Source organism: Macaca nemestrina, chromosome X, assembly GCF_043159975.1.
Source record: "Macaca nemestrina isolate mMacNem1 chromosome X, mMacNem.hap1, whole genome shotgun sequence".
NCBI classification, from domain to species: Eukaryota; Metazoa; Chordata; class Mammalia; order Primates; family Cercopithecidae; genus Macaca; species Macaca nemestrina.
In genome coordinates, this window is record NC_092145.1 from 119347657 (window position 1) to 119370237 (window position 22581).

Sequence of the window (22581 nt, forward strand, 5' to 3'; positions counted from 1 at the left end):
TGTAATCCCAGCATTTTGGGAGGCCGAGGCGGGTGGATCACCTGACGTCAGGAATTCGAGACCAGACTGGCCAACACAGCGAAACCCTGTCTCTACTAAAAATACAAAAAATTGGTGGGGTGGGGTGGGCCTGTCGTCCCAGCTACTTGGGAGGCTGAGGCTGAAGAATTGCTTGAACCCAGGAGGCAGAGGTTGCAGTGAGCCGAGATTGAGCCAATGCACTTCAGCCTGGGCGGCAACAGAGTAGGACTCTGTCTCCAAAAAAAAAAAAAGCCGGGAGCAGTAGCTCACGCCTGTAATCCCAGCACTTTGGGAAGCTGAGGCGGGCGGGTCACCTGTGGTCAGGAGTTTGAGATCAGCCTGGCCAACATGGTGAAACCCCGTCTCTACTAAAAATACAAAAATTAGCCGGGCATGGTGGCACATGCCTATAACCCTAGCTACTCAGGAGGCTGAGACAGAATTGCTTGAACCCAGGAGGTGGAGGTTACAGTGAGCTGAGATCGCACCACTGCACTCTAGCCTGGGTGACAGAGCAAAGACTCCATCTCAGAATAAAAAAAAAAAAAAAAAAAGATAATCAATTGCTGTTAACATCATAAGACAGACATTATATGTTACTCAAACATTACCCCCTGTGAAGTAGCCTTGCCTATCCATTCCACAAAAAGAAAAATAATACCTCAATCTGATCAAGCCTCTAGATCTCACAAGGTGTTTATAGAAGATGCAGGTGACCAAGAAAAACAGAAAATAATAAACGACCACAGGGATTCCATCAACAAAATTCAGACTGTGGGGAAATTTATAGGGTAAACTATTTGTCCTCTGATTCTCCCATAATTGTAAAGGGAAAAAAAGGAATGGATGAACAACCAAGAGTCATTATCAACCATTTGTGGTAAATGGACCTCAACTGAATCTTATTTTTAAAAAATATCAGTAAAAACCAATTATGAGATAACTTGGTAAATTCAAACACTGACAGAGATATTTGATATTAAGCACTTTTAAAAAAACATAATGGTATCATGATCGTATTTTGAGACAGACACTACAGACACATACTTAAGTATTTATAGATGGAACTAAGATTTGCTTCAAAACAATCTAGAAAGAAATAGGTAGGGGCTGGGTGCGGTGGTTCACGCCTGTAAACCCAGCACTTTGGGAGGCTGAGATGGGAATCACCTGAGGTCAGGAGTTCGAGACCAGCCTGGGCCAACATGGTAAAACCCCGTCTCCACTAAAAAATACAACAAATTAGCTAGGCGTGTTGGTGGGTGCCTATAATCCCAGCTACTTGGGAGGCTGAGGCAGGAGAATCGCTAAAACCCGGGAGGCGGATATTGCAGTGAGCCAAGATCACACCACTGCAGTTCAGCCTGGGCAATAAGAGCAAAACTCCGACTCAAAAAAAAAACAAAAAACAAAAAACAAAAAAAGGCTGGCCACAAGTTGACTACTACTGAAGTTGGGTGACAAGTATACAGGGGTTCATACTATTTTTTCCACTTCTATATTTATTAGATGTTTTCCTAATAAAAAGTTAATAATATGGTTAAGAGACTAAAGGATGCTGCCCTTCCTTACTATGCCAGTTTCTACTTCTTCCTAAGGGGACCCCCAAAAAAAAAAAAAAAAAAAAGAAAAACAAAAAACCCATCCAACTAAGGACAGTTTGAATATTACCAGTGCTTAAAAAAAGATGCCTTCCAACATGTCTTTTAGAGAGAGGTTTAATGTTAGTGTATTGAGATGCTCATTTTAAGAAGTGTCTCAATTACGGCTGGGCGCGGCGGCTCACGCCTGTAATCCCAGCACTTTGGGAGGCCGAGGCGGGTGGATCACGAGGTCAGGAGATCGAGACCATCCTGGCTAACACAGTGAAACCCCGTCTCTACTAAAAATACAAAAAAATTACCCGGGCGTTGTCGTGGGCGCCTGTAGTCCCAGCTACTCGGGAGGCTGAGGCAGGAGAATGGTGTGAACCCGGGAGGCGGAGCTTGCAGTGAGCCGAGATTGCGCCACTGCACTCCAGCCTGGGCGACAGAGCGAGACTCTGACTCAAAAAAAAAAAAAAAAAAAAAAAAAGAAGTGTCTCAATTACTATCCATCCATAGTTTACCTGAACTGTTTCCAAAATCCTCTGGGCACATAGTATTGCAGTCGAGAAGCAGCTAAATGACCAAAGATGACCTGAAGGTGTCTTAGGACACCAATGTTGTACTCTTTTCTATCTTCAGTTTTACTTAATGCTGGTTTATCTTCAAATTGTTGAGGATATCCAAATACATCATCCCTGGGATCAACATTGCTCTAGAAACCAAAAATTATCACCAATGAGTTAAAGTACAGTAAAATATGTTGAAACAAATGCCAAGCAGTTAGTGAATAAATGATTTGTATTCCTATTCCGCTCATTTCCAAAGCACTTAATTTTCAATTTATAAATTTTTAGTATTTAGTGTTTATCCACACCATTTCACATATCAGTTATCATAACCAAATAACCTTGACCATGTATAGGAGAGATAGATAATACAGTGTAGCGTTAGCATAGTAATTTAGACTGAACTAGACATAAATGCAGGCTCTACCACTTATAAGCCAAGTAACTTTGAGCCAGTAAAAACTACTTTAACTTTCTCAGCTTCAAGTTTATGTGTGAATGGGGATAACATATCCTTTGTGTAGTTGTTGTATATAAAATGCTCAGATCTGTCAATAAAATATACTTATTAGTATCAGTATAGTCATTCTTTGCTTAATGACAGGGATAAATTCTGAGAAATGCATCATTAGTGATTTTGTCATGTGAACATCATAGAGTATACCTATAAAACCTAGATGGTATAGCCAATTGCTCCTAGGTTGTAAACTTGTACAGCATGTTATAATAATATATAGTACACTATATATTATAGACAACTGCAACCCACCGGTGAATCTGTGCATCTAAAAATAGAAAGGTACAGTAAAAAAAAAATATAATCTTATTGGACTACTGTCATATATGTGGTCTGTTATTGTCTGAAACATTGTTATTTGGTGCATGACTGTAGTACTCTTCCACAAATGGTGCTGGGTAAACTGGATAATCCACACGCGAAAGAATAAAGTTGGGCCCTTCCCTTATGAAACACTACATACAAAAATTAACTCAAAATGGATCAAAATCCTAAATGTAAGAGCTAAAACCACAGAACTCTTTTAAAAAAAAACATAGGGCAAAAGCTTTAAGACACTGGATTTGGCAATGATTTCTTGGATATGACATCAGAGGTACAGGCAACAAAAGAAAGTATCTGCAAATCACATATCTGACAGAGAACTCTTAAAACTCAACAACACAACTCAACTTAAAAATAGACAAAGAAGATGCACAAGTGGCCAATAATAAGCACAGCAAAAGACGCTCAAAATCATTAACCATTTGGGAAATGCAAATCAAAACCATGACAAGATGCTACCTCACACTCAATTAGGGTGTCAACTACCAGAAAGAGTGAGTATAGTAAGTGTTGGCAAGGATATGGAGAAATTGGAGCCCTTGTGCAATGCTGGTAGTAATGTAAAATGGTGCAGTCACTCTAGAAAACAGTTCCTCAAAAAATTTGGCTGTATACGGTGGCTAACGCGTATAATCCCAGCACTTTGGGAGGCCAAGGTGGGCAGATCACCTGAGGTCAGGAGTTCGAAACCAGTCTGGCCAACATGGTGAAATCCCATCTCTACTAAAAATACAAAAATTAGCAGGACATGGTGGTGCATGCCTGTAGTCCCAGCTACTCGGGAGGCTGAGGCAGCAGAATCACTTGAACCCAGGAGGCAGAGGATGCAGTGAGCTGAGATCGCACCACTGCACTCCAGCCTGTGTGACAGAGTGAGACTCTGTCTGGAAAAAATAAAATAAAATAAAATAAAAATAGCATCACCATATGATCTAGTACTTCCACTTCTGAGCATATAACTGGAAATACTGAAAGCAGGACCTCAAACAGATATCTGTATATTTATGTTCATGGCAGCCTTATTCACAATAGCTCAAATAGGGAAGCAACCCAAATGTCCTTTGACAAATGAATGGATAAGCAAAATATGGTATATACATATAATGGAATATTACTTAGACTTTAAAATGAAATAAACCAGCTATGAGAAGGCAAATACTGTATGATTTCACTTATATGAGGTATGTAGAGTAGTCAAGCATAGAGACAAAAAGAGTAGTTGTCAGAGGCTGTGGGGAGGGAGAATGGGGAGGAGCTTAATGGCTAGTTTCAGTTTTGCAATATGAAGGGTTTTGGAGATGGGTGGTGGTGATAGTGTACAACAATGTAAATGTATTTAATACCTACTGTTGCTTTAGAAATGTAGGAACTATTGGGACAGGCGTGGCGGCTCACGCCGGTAATCCCAGCACGTTGGGAGGCCGAGGTGGGTGGATCATGAGGTCAGGAAATCGAGACCATCCTGACTAACACAGTGAAATCCCGCCTCTACTAAAAACACAAAAAATTAGCCACACGTGGTGACGGGCGCCTGTAGTCCCAGCTACTCAGGAGGCCGAGGCAGGAGAATGGCACGAACCTGGGAGGTGAAGCTTGCAGTGAGCCGAGATGGCACCACTGCACTCCAGCATGGGCAATGAGCGAGACTCCATCTCAACAACAACAACAAAAGAAACGTATAAACTATTCTAAAAATTAACTGCAGTTTAAAGTCTGGTAGGTAGTGAGCACTATACTATGTTAAGAGGTAGCAGTTCACGCTGGCTGGGAGAAGTCGATCCCTACTTACCTTTTCTTTTTTTTTCTGAGACAGGGTCTCACTCTGTAACCCAGGCTGGAGTGCAGTGGCATGATCACGGCTCACTGCAGCCTCAAGCTCCCAGGCTCAAGCAATGCTCCTGCTTTAGTCTCCTGAGTAGCTGGGACCACAGGTGTGTGCCCAGCCCATCCCTACTTTCAAATCTACTTTAACACGTTTGATGAAAGCATAATACTCTCTTAAGAGAGAATAATATCTGGTATCATAACTTAAAACACAGAAAACAGAAATGGTAACTCAAATTTACCTCATTGTCTTGCTTCTCATCTCCAGACATATCATCATCTACATCACTACCTGTGCCTTCAATGGCAAGAATACCATTCCTAATGGAAGGAATCATGTAGAGTTGCTGAATCACAGAATTCATGTAACAAGTAGCACCGGCATTTTTCAGCCCCACGAATCCTTTGGGTGGGCGGGGTCCAACAGGTGGCAGATATTCCCACTCAGTAAGTGCTTCACAAGCTGAGAGAAGAAAAGATTCTTGTAGCATGAACACAGCCATTTTGTCCTTTCAAACTCTATTATGCTGACAAAGCAACCCTGGGAATAACTCTACTACCCATAATTCCACTAACCCTAGAGCAACCTGAAGCAGTGTTCTGTGTTTGCACTTCATCTTCAAACAATCTAAAATATACAGCAACAGCCGGGCGCGGTGGCTCAAGCCTGTAATCCCAGCACTTTGGGAGGCCGAGACGGGCGGATCACGAGGTCAGGAGATCGAGACCATCCTGGCTAACACGGTGAAACCCCGTCTCTACTAAAAAATACAAAAAACTAGCCGGGCGAGGTGGCGGGCGCCTGTAGTCCCAGCTACTCGGGAGGCTGAGGCAGGAGAATGGCATAAACCCGGGAGGCGGAGCTTGCAGTGAGCTGAGATCCGGCCACTGCACTCCAGCCCGGGCGACAGAGAGAGACTCCGTCTCAAAATAAATAAATAAATAAATAAAAATAAAAAATAAATAAAATAAAATAAAATATACAGCAACAAGCACCGCTGTGTAGCTTCTTATCTAATCACCCGCAAACACGTTTTGTATGATGTTGCTTCTATAGCAGTCTCAAAAGTAGAAGATAGTATAATGCTAATGTCTACATGCTAACTTTACTTGCATCTTTACTTTTAGACATTTTTCACTTTCTTAATATTTTATACTTTTGCCTTCAGTTTGCCAAGGAATGAAATGTTATCTAAATATATCAACACATTATAATTTTCTCAGTTTTAAATAATCCTAAAACCATATGGGCTCGCATCTTGGTTCTGATGCTTATCACCTCTTTTTCCCCCCCACCTTTAGGTGACTTTGTTTCTTCCTAGTAAATGTAATAATAAAAGTAACACTTGCTTTTCCTATATCTATAATGCTACTGTGAGGAGGGAGCAAGACAGTAGATTTGTGATAATTGTAAATCACTGCACGTCTTCCTATCTCCCTCCACCTAGTATAAACCTGGAAACAACATTAAGTATCACTGTCTAGGGGACCAGTTAATTATATCATACTAAACTGCATGGCCAAAAATGAATTAGGTAAATATTTATGTGTTGACAGGGAACAATGACAGATAGCGAACGATGCAAACAACATTATACTATACTCCAATCCGTGATCAAAAAATTAACCCCCATTAAGTTAAAAAAAAAAAAAATTCTCAAATACATAGATTTGCTAGGACAGCTAAAGGTCTAACCTTTTAAGCAATCAATTTATTCAGAAATTCCTAAGATGTTATTTAAAACTTCCAAATATTCTGAAACACATTAAAAAGTAATTTGACATGTTCTTTTTTTTTTCTTTTAATAAATTTATTATTATTATACTTTAAGTTGTAGGGTACATGTGCATAACGTGCAGGTTTGTTACATATGTATACTTGTGCCTTGTTGGTGTGCTGCACCCATCAACTCGTCATTTACATCAGGTATAACTCCCAATGCAATCCCTCCCTCCTCCCCCCCCCCATGATAGGCCCCGGTGTGTGATGTTCCCCTTCCTGAGTCCAAGTGATCTCATTGTTCAGTTCCCACCTATGAGTGAGAACATGCGGTGTTTGGTTTTCTGTTCTTGTGATAGTTTGCTAAGAATGATGGTTTCCAGCTGCATCCATGTCCATACAAAGGACACAAACTCATCCTTTTTGATGGCTGCATAGTATTCCAAGGTGTATATGTGCCACATTTTCTTAATCCAATCTGTCACTGATGGACATTTGGGTTGATTCCAAGTCTTTGCTATTGTGAATAGTGCTGCAATAAACATATGTGTGCATGTGTCTTTATAGCAGCATAATTTATAATCCTTTGGGTATATACCCAGTAATGGGATGGCTGGGTCATATGGTACATCTAGTTCTAGATCCTTGAGGAATCGCCATACTGTTTTCCATAATGGTTGAACTAGTTTACAATCCCACCAACAGTGTAAAAGTGTTCCTATTTCTCCACATCCTCTCCAGCACCTGTTGTTTCCTGACTTTTTAATGATCACCATTCTAACTGGTGTGAGATGGTATCTCATTGTGGTTTTGATTTGCATTTCTCTGATGGCCAGTGATGATGAGCATTTTTTCATGTGTCTGTTGGCTGTATGAATGTCTTCTTTTGAGAAATGTCTGTTCATATCCTTTGCCCACTTTTTGATGGGGTTGTTTGTTTTTTTCTTGTAAATTTGTTTGAGTTCTTTGTAGGTTCTGGATATTAGCCCTTTGTCAGATGAGTAGATTGCAAAAATTTTCTCCCATTCTGTAGGTTGCCTGTTCACTCTGATGGTAGTTTCTTTTGCTGTGCAGAAGCTCTTTAGTTTAATGAGATCCCATTTGTCAATTTTGGCTTTTGCTGCCGTTGCTTTTGGTGTTTTAGACATGAAGTCTTTGCCCATGCTTATGTCCTGAATGGTACTACCTAGGTTTTCCTCTAGGGTTTTTATGGTATTAGGTCTAACATTTAAGTCTCTAATCCATCTTGAATTAATTTTCGTATAAGGAGTAAGGAAAGGATCCAGTTTCAGCTTTCTACTTATGGCTAGCCAATTTTCCCAGCACCATTTATTAAATAGGGAATCCTTTCCCCATTTCTTGTTTCTCTCAGGTTTGTCAAAGATCAGATGGCTGTAGATGTGTAGTATTATTTCTGAGGACTCTGTTCTGTTCCATTGGTCTATATCTCTGTTTTGGTACCAGTACCATGCTGTTTTGGTTACTGTAGCCTTGTAGTATAGTTTGAAGTCAGGTAGCGTGATGCCTCCAGCTTTGTTCTTTTGACTTAGGATTGTCTTGGAGATGCGGGCTCTTTTTTGGTTCCATATGAACTTTACAGCAGTTTTTTCCAATTCTGTGAAGAAACTCATTGGTAGCTTGATGGGGATGGCATTGAATCTATAAATTACCTTGGGCAGTATGGCCATTTTCACGATATTGATTCTTCCTATCCATGAGCATGGTATGTTCTTCCATTTGTTTGTGTCCTCTTTTATTTCACTGAGCAGTGGTTTGTAGTTCTCCTTGAAGAGGTCCTTTACATCCCTTGTAAGTTGGATTCCTAGGTATTTTATTCTCTTTGAAGCAATTGTGAATGGAAGTTCATTCATGATTTGGCTCTCTGTCTGTTAGTGGTGTATAAGAATGCTTGTGATTTTTACACATTAATTTTGTATCCTGAGACTTTGCTGAAGTTGCTTATCAGCTTAAGGAGATTTTGGGCTGAGACAATGGGGTTTTCTAAATATACAATCATGTCATCTGCAAACAGGGACAATTTGACTTCTTCTTTTCCTAACTGAATACCCTTGATTTCTTTCTCTTGCCTAATTGCCCTAGCCAGAACTTCCAACACTATGTTGAATAGGAGTGGTGAGAGAGGGCATCCCTGTCTTGTGCCAGTTTTCAAAGGGAATTTTTCCAGTTTTTGCCCATTCAGTATGATATTGGCTGTGGGTTTGTCATAGATAGCTCTTATTATTTTGAGGTACGTTCCATCAATACCGAATTTATTGAGCGTTTTTAGCATGAAGGGCTGTTGAATTTTGTCAAAAGCCTTTTCTGCATCTATTGAGATAATCATGTGGTTCTTGTCTTTGGTTCTGTTTATATGCTGGATTATGTTTATTGATTTGCGAATGTTGAACCAGCCTTGCATCCCAGGGATGAAAGCCCACTTGATCATGGTGGATAAGCTTTTTGATGTGTTGCTGAATCCGGTTTGCCAGTACTTTATTGAGGATTTTTGCATCGATGTTCATCAGGGATATTGGTCTAAAATTCTCTTTTTTTGTTGTGTCTCTGCCAGGCTTTGGTATCAGGATGATGTTGGCCTCATAAAATGAGTTAGGGAGGATTCCCTCTTTTTCTATTGATTGGAATAGTTTCAGAAGGAATGGTACCAACTCCTGCTTGTACCTCTGGTAGAATTCAGCTGTGAATCCATCTGGTCCTGGACTTTTTTTGGTTGGTAGGCTATTAATTATTGCCTCAATTTCAGAGCCTGCTATTGGTCTATTCAGGGATTCAACTTCTTCCTGGTTTAGTCTTGGAAGAGTATAAGTGTCCAGGAAATTATCCATTTCTTCTAGATTTTCCAGTTTATTTGCGTAGAGGTGTTTATAGTATTCTCTGATGGTAGTTTGTATTTCTGTGGGGTCGGTGGTGATATCCCCTTTATCATTTTTAATTGCGTCGATTTGATTCTTCTCTCTTTTCTTCTTTATTAGTCTTGCTAGTGGTCTGTCAATTTTGTTGATCTTTTCAAAAAACCAACTCCTGGATTCATTGATTTTTTGGAGGGTTTTTTGTGTTTCTATCTCCTTCAGTTCTGCTCTGATCTTAGTTATTTCTTGCCTTCTGCTAGCTTTCGAATGTGTTTGCTCTTGCTTCTCTACTTCTTTTAATTGCGATGTTAGAGTGTCAATTTTAGATCTTTCCTGCTTTCTCTTGTGGGCATTTAGTGCTATAAATTTCCCTCTACACACTGCTTTAAATGTGTCCCAGAGATTCTGGTATGTTGTATCTTTGTTCTCATTGGTTTCAAAGAACATCTTTATTTCTACCTTCATTTCGTTATGTACCCAGTAGTCATTCAGGAGCAGGTTGTTCAGTTTCCATGTAGTTGAGCGGTTTTGATTGAGTTTCTTAGTCCTGAGTTCTAGTTTGATTGCACTGTGGTCTGAGAGACAGTTTGTTATAATTTCTGTTCTTGTACATTTGCTGAGGAGTGCTTTACTTCCAATTACGTGGTCAATTTTGGAGTAAGTACGATGTGGTGCTGAGAAGAATGTATATTCTGTTGATTTGGGGTGGAGAGTTCTATAGATGTCTATTAGGTCTGCTTGCTGCAGAGATGAGTTCAATTCCTGGATATCCTTGTTAACTTTCTGTCTCGTTGATCTGTCTAATGTTGACAGTGGAGTGTTGAAGTCTCCCATTATTATTGTATGGGAGTCTAAGTCTCTTTGTAAGTCTCTAAGGACTTGCTTGATGAATCTGGGTGCTCCTGTATTGGGTGCATATATATTTAGGATAGTTAGCTCTTCCTGTTGAATTGATCCCTTTACCATTATGTAATGGCCTTCTTTGTCTCTTTTGATCTTTGATGGTTTAAAGTCTGTTTTATCAGAGACTAGTATTGCAACCCCTGCTTTTTTTTGTTCTCCATTTGCTTGGTAAATCTTCCTCCATCCCTTTATTTTGAGCCTATGTATGTCTCCGCGTGTGAGATGGGTCTCCTGAATACAGCAGACTGATGGGTCTTGACTCTTTATCCAGTTTGCCAGTCTGTGTCTTTTAATTGGAGCATTTAGTCCATTTACATTTAAGGTTAAGATTGTTATGTGTGAACTTGATCCTGCCATTATGATATTAACTGGTTATTTTGCTTGTTAGTTGATGCAGTTTCTTCCTAGCCTCGATGGTCTTTACATTTTGGCATGTTTTTGCAATGGCTGGTACCGGTTGTTCCTTTCCATGTTTAGTGCTTCCTTCAGGGTCTCTTGTAAGGCAGGCCTAGTGGTGACAAAATCTCTAAGCATTTGCTTATCTGTAAAGGATTTTATTTCTCCTTCACTTATGAAACTTAGTTTGGCTGGATATGAAATTCTGGGTTTAAAATTCTTTTCTTTAAGAATGTTGAATATTGGCCCCCACTCTCTTCTGGCTTGGAGAGTTTCTGCCAAGAGATCTGCTGTTAGTCTGATGGGCTTCCCTTTGTGGGTAACCCGACCTTTCTCTCTGGCTGCCCTTAAGATTTTTTTCCTTCATTTCAACTTTGGTGAATCTGGCAATTATGTGTCTTGGAGTTGCTCTTCTCGAGGAGTATCTTTGTGGCGTTCTCTGTATTTCCTGGATTTGAATGTTGGCCTGCCCTACTAGGTTGGGGAAGTTCTCCTGGATGATATCCTGAAGAGTGTTTTCCAACTTGGTTCCATTTTCCCCCTCACTTTCAGGCACCCCAATCAGACGTAGATTTGGTCTTTTTACATAATCCCATACTTCTTGCAGGCTTTGTTCATTTCTTTTTCTTCTTTTTTCTTTTGGTTTCTCTTCTCGCTTCATTTCATTCATTTGATCCTCAATCGCAGATACTCTTTCTTCCAGTTGATCGAGTCGGTTACTGAAGCTTGTGCATTTGTCACGTATTTCTCGTGTCATGGTTTTCATCTCTTTCATTTCATTTATGACCTTCTCTGCATTAATTACTCTAGCCATCAATTCTTCCACTTTTTTTTCAAGATTTTTAGTTTCTTTGCGCTGGGTACGTAATTCCTCCTTTAGCTCTGAGAAATTTGATGGACTGAAGCCTTCTTCTCTCATCTCGTCAAAGTCATTCTCCGTCCAGCTTTGATCCGTTGCTGGCGATGAGCTGCGCTCCTTTGCCGGGGGAGATGCGCTCTTATTTTTTGAATTTCCAGCTTTTCTGCCCTGCTTTTTCCCCATCTTTGTGGTTTTATCTGCCTCTCGTCTTTGATGATGGTGATGTACTGATGGGGTTTTGGTGTAGGTGTCCTTCCTGTTTGATAGTTTTCCTTCTAACAGTCAGGACCCTCAGCTGTAGGTCTGTTGGAGATTGCTTGAGGTCCACTCCAGACCCTGTTTGCCTGGGTATCAGCAGCAGAGGCTGCAGAAGATAGAATATTGCTGAACAGCGAGTGTACCTGTCTGATTCTTGCTTTGGAAGCTTCCTCTCAGGGGTGTACTCCACCCTGTGAGGTGCGGGGTGTCAGACTGCCCCTAGTGGGGGATGTCTCCCAGTTAGGCTGCTCAGGGGTCAGGGACCCACTTGAGCAGGGAGTCTGTCCCTTCTCAGATCTCAGCCTCCGTGTTGGGAGATCCACTGCTCTCTTCAAAGCTGTCAGACAGAGTCGTTTGCGTCTGCAGAGTTTTCTGCTGTGTTTGTTATTGTTTACTGTGCCCTTTCCCCAGAGGTGGAGTCTACAGAGACAGGTAGGTTTCCTTGAGCTGCTGTGAGCTCCACCCAGTTCGAGCTTCCCAGCGGCTTTGTTTACCTACTTAAGCCTCAGCAATGGTGGGCGCCCCTCCCCCAGCCTCGCTGCTGCCTTGCCGGTAGATCACAGACTGCTGTGCTAGCAATGAGGGAGGCTCCGTGGGTGTGGGACCCTCCCGGCCAGGTGTGGGATATGATCTCCTGGTGTGCCTGTTTGCTTAAAGCGCAGTATTGGGGTGGGAGTTACCCGATTTTCCAGGTGTTGTGTGTCTCAGTTCCCCTGGCTAGGAAAAGGGATTCCCTTCCCCCTTGCGCTTCCCAGGTGAGGCAATGCCTCGCCCTGCTTCAGCTCTCGCTGGTCGGGCTGCAGCAGCTGACCAGCACCGATCGTCCGGCACTCCCCAGTGAGATGAACCCAGTACCTCAATTGAAAATGCAGAAATCAACGGTCTTCTGTGTCGCTCGCGCTGGGAGTTGGCGACTGGAGCTGTTCCTATTCGGCCATCTTGCTCCGCCCCCCCCCGACATGTTCTTAAAGATTTACTATAATCAGTTATATTCTTAAGTGTTCTAAATAGTGATTTTCTCTTAAAACGAAACAGCACCAACTATGCTTATTTCTGCTTTTTCTGTTATTAATATTTTATATTGCCCTTGCCCTTTTGAGCTTCAATTCCTTATCTGTAAGATCTGAAATCTGCAGCCTATTCATGTGCCTGATGTGGGCATTAAATGAGAACATAAATAAGGTGCACTAAAATGGTAACTTCTCATGTTCTAATCTTCAAAGCCAGATTTTCTTCAAACTCATAATGTTAAGGAACTTCTAAGTGAGGACCTGAAAGGTTTTCCAATACATGCAATTTAAAGTTTTAAGTCTGGGCCAGGTGTGGTGGCTCACACCTGTAATCCCAGCACTTTGGGAGGCCGAGGCGGGTGGATCACCTGAAGCCACGAGACTAGCCTGGCCAACATGGTGAAACCCTATCTTTATTAAAAATACAAAATTAGCCGGGCATGGTGGCAGGTGCCTGTAACCCCAGCTACTTGGGAGGCTGAGACAGGAGAATCACTTGAACCTGATAGGCACAGGTTGCAGTGAGCCGAGATTGCGCCACTGCACTCCAGCCTAGGCAACAAGAGTGAAACTGTCTCAAAGAAAGAAAGAATGAAAGTTTTACGTCTGTACTCTACAGTACTTTTACTTTGGCTACTTTTTCACCTGGAGTTTGAATTTTATGTCAGGTTTCATGATATGAAACTTATCTTGCCCAATAGCAACACCATTTATAGGATGTCATTTAACAAATGTTTGAATTTTTTTCTATACAAGGTGGTCTGCTTATAATGGTCTTATTTACTTCTCCTTTTTTTTTTTTTTTTGAGATGGAGTCTTGCTCTGTCACCCAGGCTGGAGTGCAGTGGCACGATCTCGGCTCACTGTAACCTCCACTTCCTGGGTTCAAGCAATTCTCCTGTCTCAGCCTCCTGAGTAGCTGGGATTACAGGTGCGCACCACAACGCCCAGCTAATTTTTGTATTTTTAGTAGAGACAGGGTTTTGCCATGTTGGTCAGGCTGGTCTCAAACTCCTGACCTCAGGTGGTCCACCCACCTTGGCCTCCCAAAGTGCTGGGATTACAGGCCTGAGCCACTGTGCCCGGCCTATAATGGTCTTATACATTCATTCACTAAAAATGTTAAAACTAGTTACTGAAAGAAATATATAAGTTGGAAATATTTTCTGAAAGAAAAACAGGAAAACAGAACTGTGAAACACTGAAATGATCAATTATCACATTATATTAAAAATACTTACTAGTTATTGCTGTGCCAATGTAATACATTTCAGTCAAAGAATCTACTATTTGTTTGAGATTCCTCACACAGCCAACAGCTAATGCTACAAGTAATTCAAAACCAGCATTAATTGTAGGTGGTGAACCACAGACTGGAATAGCCTGTTCAGCTGGGAGCTCTCCATTTCTCATATACTGTAGGTAAACATTGGATGCAGGAAATATGAAATCATCAATTAATTCCTAAAAAGTTGAAAAAGGGATTACATATTAGCAATGCTATATATTTTTAGAAAAAAAGAAAAGCCTCTTGTAAGTAAATCATTTTAAAATTAAAATCATTGAAATTTAAGATCTTATTACATCTCAGAAAACTCAGATTTTCTAATAAAAAGATCTTCCTTCAAAACACTATTTTCTATCATTAACATACCTAATTTCCCAGGTTAAATAAATCTGTAAATATTAAGAAAGAACTGAATGTAGTACTTATCAAAATTTTTATTTTAAATAAGTTTGCTCCTTTAATCAAGTCCATAGCAAATTAAACCCATTTTGAATAGAAATAAAATATACAAAAATGAAACTTTGTTTCCTTGTGTTACTACATGAAGAAACTCATTAAAGATATAGAAGATGCATTCTTACAAAACAGAGGTTTGCCTCATTAAATGAAATGAACAATTCAGATTTTCCAAAGAGAAAAACTAAACAATTACTTTATAAAGTATCTTATTTATTTATCTATTTATTTTGACACAGGGCCTTGCTCTGTTCCTCAGGCTGGAGTGCAGTGGTGCGTTCTCGGCTCACTGCAACCTCCATTTCCTGGGTTCAGGTGATCCTTCCATCTCAGCCTCTCAAGTAGCTGGGGACCAAGGGTGTGTGCCACCACACCTGGCTAATTTTTTTTTTTTTTTTTTTTTTGGAGATAAGGAGTTTCACCATGTTGCCCAGGCTGGTCTTCAACTCCTGGGCTTAAGCCATCCACCAGACTCGGCCTCCCAAAGTGCTGGGATTACAGGCGTGAGGCCAGCAATCCAGCCATGAAATCTTATTTAAATACAAATTTAGAAATGTCTCTTGAATAAAGTAAGGCATAACTGTATTTCTTAAATTACTGTAAATTTGATAAACATTCTTTAAAAAGAGAAAACATCAAGAAAGTACAAAGACATGATACTACTATAAATTAATTTGATTATAAACATGTAGAAGGTTGTGATATGTAGCTTACAACCAAGAACACAGAACTTACTTTAATGAGATTAGCACCTCCTTTTTCACAACCAATATGAAATTTTTTCTCAGAAGTTTGAAAGGCCAGTAACTCCTTTGTCACTCCAAGGTGGCCCTCTAAGATGGTCTCTTCAATACCCGTTTCTCCTGTTCTTTTAACATCATCCTGCCAAAGGCGGGGGGTTGGGGGTGGGGAGGAGAGATCAAATGTCTAGCTTACGAAAGGGAGGTAAAGAGGGAGAGAGGAGCCAGAACAAGACAGAGCTGGAGGGATATGAGATAATTTCCTTAAGTCTTTCCATTCAAACAAGTTTGTTTTCTTCAGAACTTTCCAGAAATTGGCTTTATGAACTACTAGAAGAAATGCTAATTTGAAGGCTAAAAATTACAAAACTCTTCAGAAATAAATTCTTATATCATTTTGCCTAAGTAAAAAGTATCAGATGTTATGATCAAAAGTTCTGCTCTATCAGACTTATTTTTGACATAATTCAAGAATACTTTTTTTTAAAATGAGAATTTGCGAAAAGGCCCAAAATGCTAAAATAAAAGAAGCTGAACATCAGTATTTCAAGTCTCAAGTAAGCAATTCATTTTACAAAACTAGATAGTATTCATTTTTGTGAATCGCAGGTTACTAATGTCCACCGATGCAGAGTATATTCTTTGGTCCCTTTTTATCAATCTTTGGAGTTTTCCATTTAACCAAAATGCTCAAAAAATATAAACCATCAATAAAACATTCTATTTATTAATAATGACATATAAATGGAGTATTATCTGCAACTTACCCTAATTCTTTTAAGCCAATCAATTTCATTATTGAGAAGAACTTCAGCATTGGGTACATTAATATTACTATTGTAAGCATAATTAAGAAGGTGTCTTAAAAGAGTAAAGTAGTCGCCTGAATGTTTAGCTCTCTCTCTTGCTGTGCTCTGGAAACAAAGTAGAATAATATCAATTTACATGTCTATCCTCAAAATCCACTTTTTAAAAAACCCAGAGTTAACTAGAGGACTACCACAGTACGGGAAATTAAGTAGTACTTCATTTATTAAATATAGACTGTCCTGACTTTAATGCAAGCTAAAACCACAAATTTCTGAATGTTTCTTGTTTAAAGAATGAATCACATTGAATTGATAGGCATATTTTAAAAAGTCTCTCACCCCCAAAACAGTAAAGAGTAGAGTAATGAAGAAAAGTAGAGGCCGGTGTCCCATACAACATCTGGTGCACATTAAAAAGAACTGCTCCTGTGCCACCTGACGAACAGTTCTGAAATAAAAATGTTTCACATTTAATACATTATTCCAATTTTTAAAAAATGATTGTAACATTGTTCCCTCTTGGGGAGGAGGAGTGGGGGGAGCATAAGAGGGAGATAAATTAATAGTAAGGATACAGGATTACTCTACCTACACACACCAAGCACTCAAGCCAACACCACATAATACACGAACTTAAGCTGTATGTCCAGGACTATAACCTCAAATTGACACTAAGAGTTTGAGGGATACTATCTTCTAACACCTCTTTCTTGGAACAGGCTGGAAATGTTCCTCTATATACCAAATGCTCTACTACAATAAACTTTATGCATCTTTTTGGCCTTCCACAGAATTTTTATTCAACTATGGTTTCGCACAACAGCTCTGTGGAAATTCTGTAGTAACCACAGTAAGGCTATTGTGGCATATGTCTCTTATACCAGGGGTCCCCAAACCCCAGGCCAGAAGGACGAGTGAGCATTATGGCCTGAGCTCTGCCTCCTGTCAGATCAGCGGTAGCATTAGAATCTCACAGGAGCGCAAACCCTACTGAACTACACATGCAAGGGTTCTTCTAGCTTATGTGCCCCTTATGAGAATCTAATGCCTCATGATCTGAGGTGGAATCCTTTCATCCTGAAACCATCCCCCACTACCTCCCTGATCCATGGAAAACTGTCTTCTATGAAACTGGTCCCTGGTGCCAAAAGGGTTGGGAACTGCTGCCTTATACTGTACTGGCAGTTCCAAAAGCACGGTCCCCAGAGCAGCAACATCAGTATCTGGGAACTTGTTAGAAATGCCAATTCTCAGGCTCCAATGCAGACCTCCTGAATCAGAAATACTGGAGGTGGGGCCCAGCAATATGTTAATAAACTCTTAAGGTGAATCTGATGTGCACTAAAGATTGAGAACCACAGGCTGGGTACGGTGGCTCATGCCTGTAATCCCTGCACTTTGGGAGGGTAAGGCAGATGGATCACGAGGTCAAGAGGTCAAGACCATCCTGGCCAACATGGTGAAACCCTGTCTCTACTAAAAATACAAAAATTAGCCGGGCGTGGTGGTGCACGCCTGTAATCCCAGCTACTTTGGAGGCTGGGGCAGAAGAATTGCTTGAACCTGGAAGGCGGAGGCTGCAGTGAGCCGAGATCATGCCACTGTACTCCTCCAGCCTGGTGACAGAGCGAGACTCCATCTCAAAAAAAAAAAAAAAAAAAAAAAAAAGATTGAGAACCACAATACCATATTTTCTCTCTGATGACCCTTGGGAAAAACTTGTCTCATGATTCTCAGATCTGGGAATCACGGATCTATCTTTTTTAAAAACTGCGTTATGTACTATATAGATCTTACTAGAATAAAATGCTCCAAGAGGGCAGAGACATCATCTATTAACATTGTGCCTCTGGAACCTAGAATAGTATCTGGCATATAGGGGGAGCTCAAGAACCAGTTATCAAATGTGTAGTCTATCTCCATTACAAAGCAAGCTCTTTCAGGGTAGGGGCTTTCTTGATGCCAGAGGTCCTGGCACCTAGAACAACGTATGACACATGGAAGATGCTCAACAAGTACCTGCTAAGCATTTGTGAATACCTTACAGACATCACAAACTGCATTTCATGGATAACTACATTTCTGTCTTTGTGCTAGTTACTAGGTAACTCAGAACCTATTTTTATTTATTTATTTATTTTTTGAGACAGAGTTTCGCTCTTGTTGCCCAGGCTGGAGTGCAATGGCACCATCTCAGCTCATTGCAACCTCCGCCTCCGAGGTTCAAGCGATTCTCTGCCTCAGCCTCCTGAGTAGCTGGGATTATAGGTATATGCCACCACACCTGGCTAATTTTGTATTTTTAGTAGAGACGGGGTTTTTCCATGTTGGTCAGGCTGGTCTCGAACTCCCGACCTCAGGTGATCCGCTCGCCTCGGGCTCCCAAAGTGCTGGGATTACAGGCGTGAGCCTCTGAGCCCAGCCCTTAGAACCTAATTTAAAGTACAAGTGTAAAGGACCTGACAGCATACATTCTGTGTACTAACTTCCCTCCCTAGAGGGTATCTTAGGTTTCTGAAAACAGTCCATAGGCCTATAAATCAGAGGGATTCAGAAGCCCCTAAAATTTTTGGAGGTAGAGTTTGGGGGGGGCCCAAGTAAACCAAAGTTAGGCATATCTAGTTTTCTGGGAACAAGCCCATAACTTAATCAGATTTTCAAAGGTATATGTTATTCCCACTGCTTTGGTTTACTAATTTTTCAACAAGCTAGGTATGCAGCCCAAATGTGGGGGCGAGGGGGGCAATAAAAAGTTGATGCTTATCAATTCCTGATAAAACTTTCCTGAGCAAATGCAGACTTCTACAGTGCTTCAAAAGAAATATATTTCTGTCAACTAATCCTGTTGCCTCTATCTTCACGATAGTCAGTCCCTTTTATTTTAGACAGGGTTTCCCTCTGTCACGCAGGCTGGAGTTTAGTGGCATGATCCTAGCTCACTGTAACCTCAAACTCTTGGGTTCAAGCAATCTTCCCACCTCAGCCTCCTGAGTAGTTAGGACTAAATGTGCATGCTACCACATCCAGCTAAAAAAAAAATTATTTTTTTGAGACTGGGTCTCGCTCTGTCACCCAGGCTAGAGTGCAGTGGCACGATCACGGCTCACAGTAGCCTCGTCCTCCCTGGGCTCAGGTGATCTGCCCACCTTAGCCTCCTGAGTAGTTGGGACTACATGCATGTGCACCATGCCCGGCTTATTTTTTCTATTTTCTTTAGAGACAGGTCCCACTATGTTGCTCAGGCTGGTCTCGAACTTCTGGTCTCAAGTGATTCTCCTGTCTTGGCCTCCCAAAGTGCTGGGATTACAACCATGAACCACTGCACGCAGCCCACTGTCATCTTTCATTTGAATTCATAAAATAGCTTGCTTTTCCTGCTATCCTACATACTATTCTTAACCAGAATAAACTTATAAAGTTAAGGTGGAGCACATCATTTATCTGCTTAAAACCCTCTGAAAGATTCCCATCTCACTTAGGATCAAAGTCAATGTCTTCATGATGACCTATAAAAACCCTCATTGGGTGTTTGTTATCCTCTCTGACTTTACTCCCCATCCCCTACCGCCTCTGTTCCATCCACTCCAGTTTCCCTGCTGTTCTTTCACATGTCAGGCATGTTCTTGACATGGCTGGACATATATATGTTGTTTTTTTCTGCTTAAAATACACTTTCCCCATGAGCCACATGGATTATTACTTTGCTCTGAAAGGTAGTGATAAAAGGTGACCTCTAAACAAAGCTATCACCTTTGTGAAGTCTTCTTCAACCACCCTATAAAAAACTGAACTCCACTCATGCCCCGTACTACACAGCCCCTTTTCCTGCTTTACATGTCACTCCCATAGCACTTATTCCTATCTGATATACTTCTCGTATGTCTTCTCTTCTCCCATCCCTTTTGGCATGTAAGCTCCTAGAAGGCTAAGATTTTGTCCGTTTTGCCATATCCACAGTAGGTAGTGTCTTGTATACAACAGGTATTTGATCAATATTTACCAAACATACACATGAGACTGCCTACACCACATTAAAATCAAATGCTGCTTAGACCTTAGCACCATAGGCCTTCTGTCAAACTGACTCCCACTAACCTTCTTTACAGTATTATCCTTGATTCCTTTTCTAAACATTAAACCAACTACTCAGCTCTGCTCTGAAAGCACTATCCCAGGAGTGGCAAAGTCAAATGCTTTCATGGATCAGAGAGGTAACATAAGTGAGTTAACTAGGCAGGGAATAAAACAACAGGCTGTGGAAACAGCAGAAAAGAATATCATTTATCTAAAAGAATTTAAATCCATTGCAACTAATTATAATAAAATAAAGTCAGTGTCATGATGTGGAAGCAGACCATCTAATAGGAACAGAGGTCTAGGAAACCTTTCCTAGTTTAGGGATAAGGAAAAGTTTCTAGAATATGTGGCATTTAAGTTGAAACTTCTGAGTAAGTAGAAGCAGGGACCAAATTATGGAGTGCTTATAAGCCAAATTTAAAAGTCTGAACTTAATTCAAAGATAATGGGAAGACATGGAAAGATTTTAAGCAGGAAAGCAACATGATCATATTTTCTAGAGAGCACTCTGTTTGCTGTGTAGTGAACAGATTAGAAGAGTACAACACTACAGGTGGGAAGATCAAGGATACTATGATTGTCCAGGCAATGGGTACAGACTGCTTAGATGAGGGTAGACCATGAGGAGGAAAGTGTATGGAGTCCAAAGACACATGAAATAAAAGCCACATAACTGGGAGAAGAGGGGGGCGGGGAGAGAGAGAGTACATTGGCAATGACCATCTTCTACTTTGATGCACATATAAATCCTACCCAAACACGAGCTCACATGCTACATCCAGCACAAAACCTTCACTTTTGCTCCTTCCAGGTAGAAAGTAAGATATTCCCTTTCCGATTCTCAAAGTATTTTACCTTTTATGGCACCAATTTCTGTCTCAAAGTTGCTTGAATGCAAGAACTGCCTTATTTGACTTTGGTTTTAATGGCCAAGCACATACACAGGGATTCACATATTTGCTGGTGGATTATAATTACACCCAGAGCCCAATTTGTGTGGCAGAAATGTCAGAACTCAAGAGGTAGAAAATCTTCAGTCTTAGTTTTAGCATTTAGTGATGATTATGTCCTTGTCAGTCATTTAATTTCTACAGTCCTTGTGCCTCTCCATCAGCAAAGTCTACTTCTGAGTTGCTATAGGGATTAAGTGAGAAGTACCTTGTAAGTAACTATGCTTAAATGTTACTGTAGGATTATAAACTCTATCTGAGGGGCAGACTTGTACACAGCTCACAATCCCTTATCTGAAACCCCTGGGGCCAGTATGTATTTGGGGATTCAGATTTTTTTTTTTCTTTTTTTTTTGGACACGGAGTTTCACTCTTATTGTCCAGGCTGGAGTACAATGGCGTGATCTCGGCTCACTGCAACCTCCGCCTTCCAGGTTCAACCGATTCTCCTGCCTCAGGCTCCCAAGTAGCTGGGATTACAGGTGCCTACCACAAAGCCCAACTAATTTTTTGTATTTTTAGTAGAGTCGGGGTTTCACCATGTTGGCCACGTTGGTCTAGAACTCCTGACCTGCCTCAGCCTCCCAAAGTGCAGGGATTACAGGTGTGAGCCACTGCGCCTGGCCTGGGGATTCAGATTTTAGAATATTAATGCCAATGATTAATATCCAAGTTGGACTTGCTGACAAATTCTTACAAACGGGAAATAATGGATTTTGAACCTACATAGGTATTCAGATATTTATAAAAATCAGGTACTTAAAACTCAAAAAAATCCTAACTTAGAACACCCTCTTTATTATTGCAGACAATACGGTGACCTAATGAGATAACATGCTTTCTACAGTACTTTACCACACTGCATGCAAGTTTCAGGGAAGAGAGAGGCAAAATGGTTCTGACTTATATAAGGGTAATTTTCATAAAGGGTAGAGGGCAAAAAACCCTGTTAAACCAAGTTCCTTAACGGTTACTAGACTAAGAGGTGAAATAAGTTCCTAATTTAAATATTAAAAAAAAAATCAACATAGAATAAGAAACTTGCTACCCTCTAGGTCTGACATCATTAAAACTGTTGGCTAATCATCTTTCCTATCCTCACCATTCCCACATGTATGTATCACTAAATGGAACTAGACTTACTAAACCTATTTATCTTTTCCAATGTGCAGAACTGTCTTCTCAAGGAGATAGCACGCCCAATCTGATTTGTGGGGAATCCTGTTAAAAGAGTTTCTGAATAGGTTGAACTGGATGTCTTCAAAGAACTTACACCAAGGAACTTCTTAAAGTAAGTGACATTCATACTTTAAACCCACTAAATCACTTTAGACTCTAAAGTGACATTCCCACTTCAGACTCTACATCCTCTTGAGTGGGCAAGTTGAACCCTATTCCCCACAGTATGTA

At 40.6% G+C, this 22581-nt stretch overlaps 1 protein-coding gene across 5 annotated transcripts in view; it reads right to left on the reverse strand.

Moving 5' to 3' along the window:
- LOC105500038 (ubiquitin specific peptidase 9 X-linked) overlaps positions 1–22581 on the reverse strand; it is a 155162-nt gene that overhangs the window by 29221 nt on the left and 103360 nt on the right. For all 5 annotated transcript variants that reach the window (XM_011710070.3, XM_011710092.3, XM_011710078.3 and 2 more), the window contains exons 27-32: positions 16484–16592; positions 16103–16249; positions 15331–15477; positions 14093–14315; positions 5081–5301; positions 2129–2319 (exon numbers count right to left, since the gene is read on the reverse strand). In XM_011710070.3, coding sequence (XP_011708372.2) covers positions 2129–2319; positions 5081–5301; positions 14093–14315; positions 15331–15477; positions 16103–16249; positions 16484–16592 — 1038 coding nt within the window. The remainder of the gene's footprint in view (positions 1–2128; positions 2320–5080; positions 5302–14092; positions 14316–15330; positions 15478–16102; positions 16250–16483; positions 16593–22581) is intronic.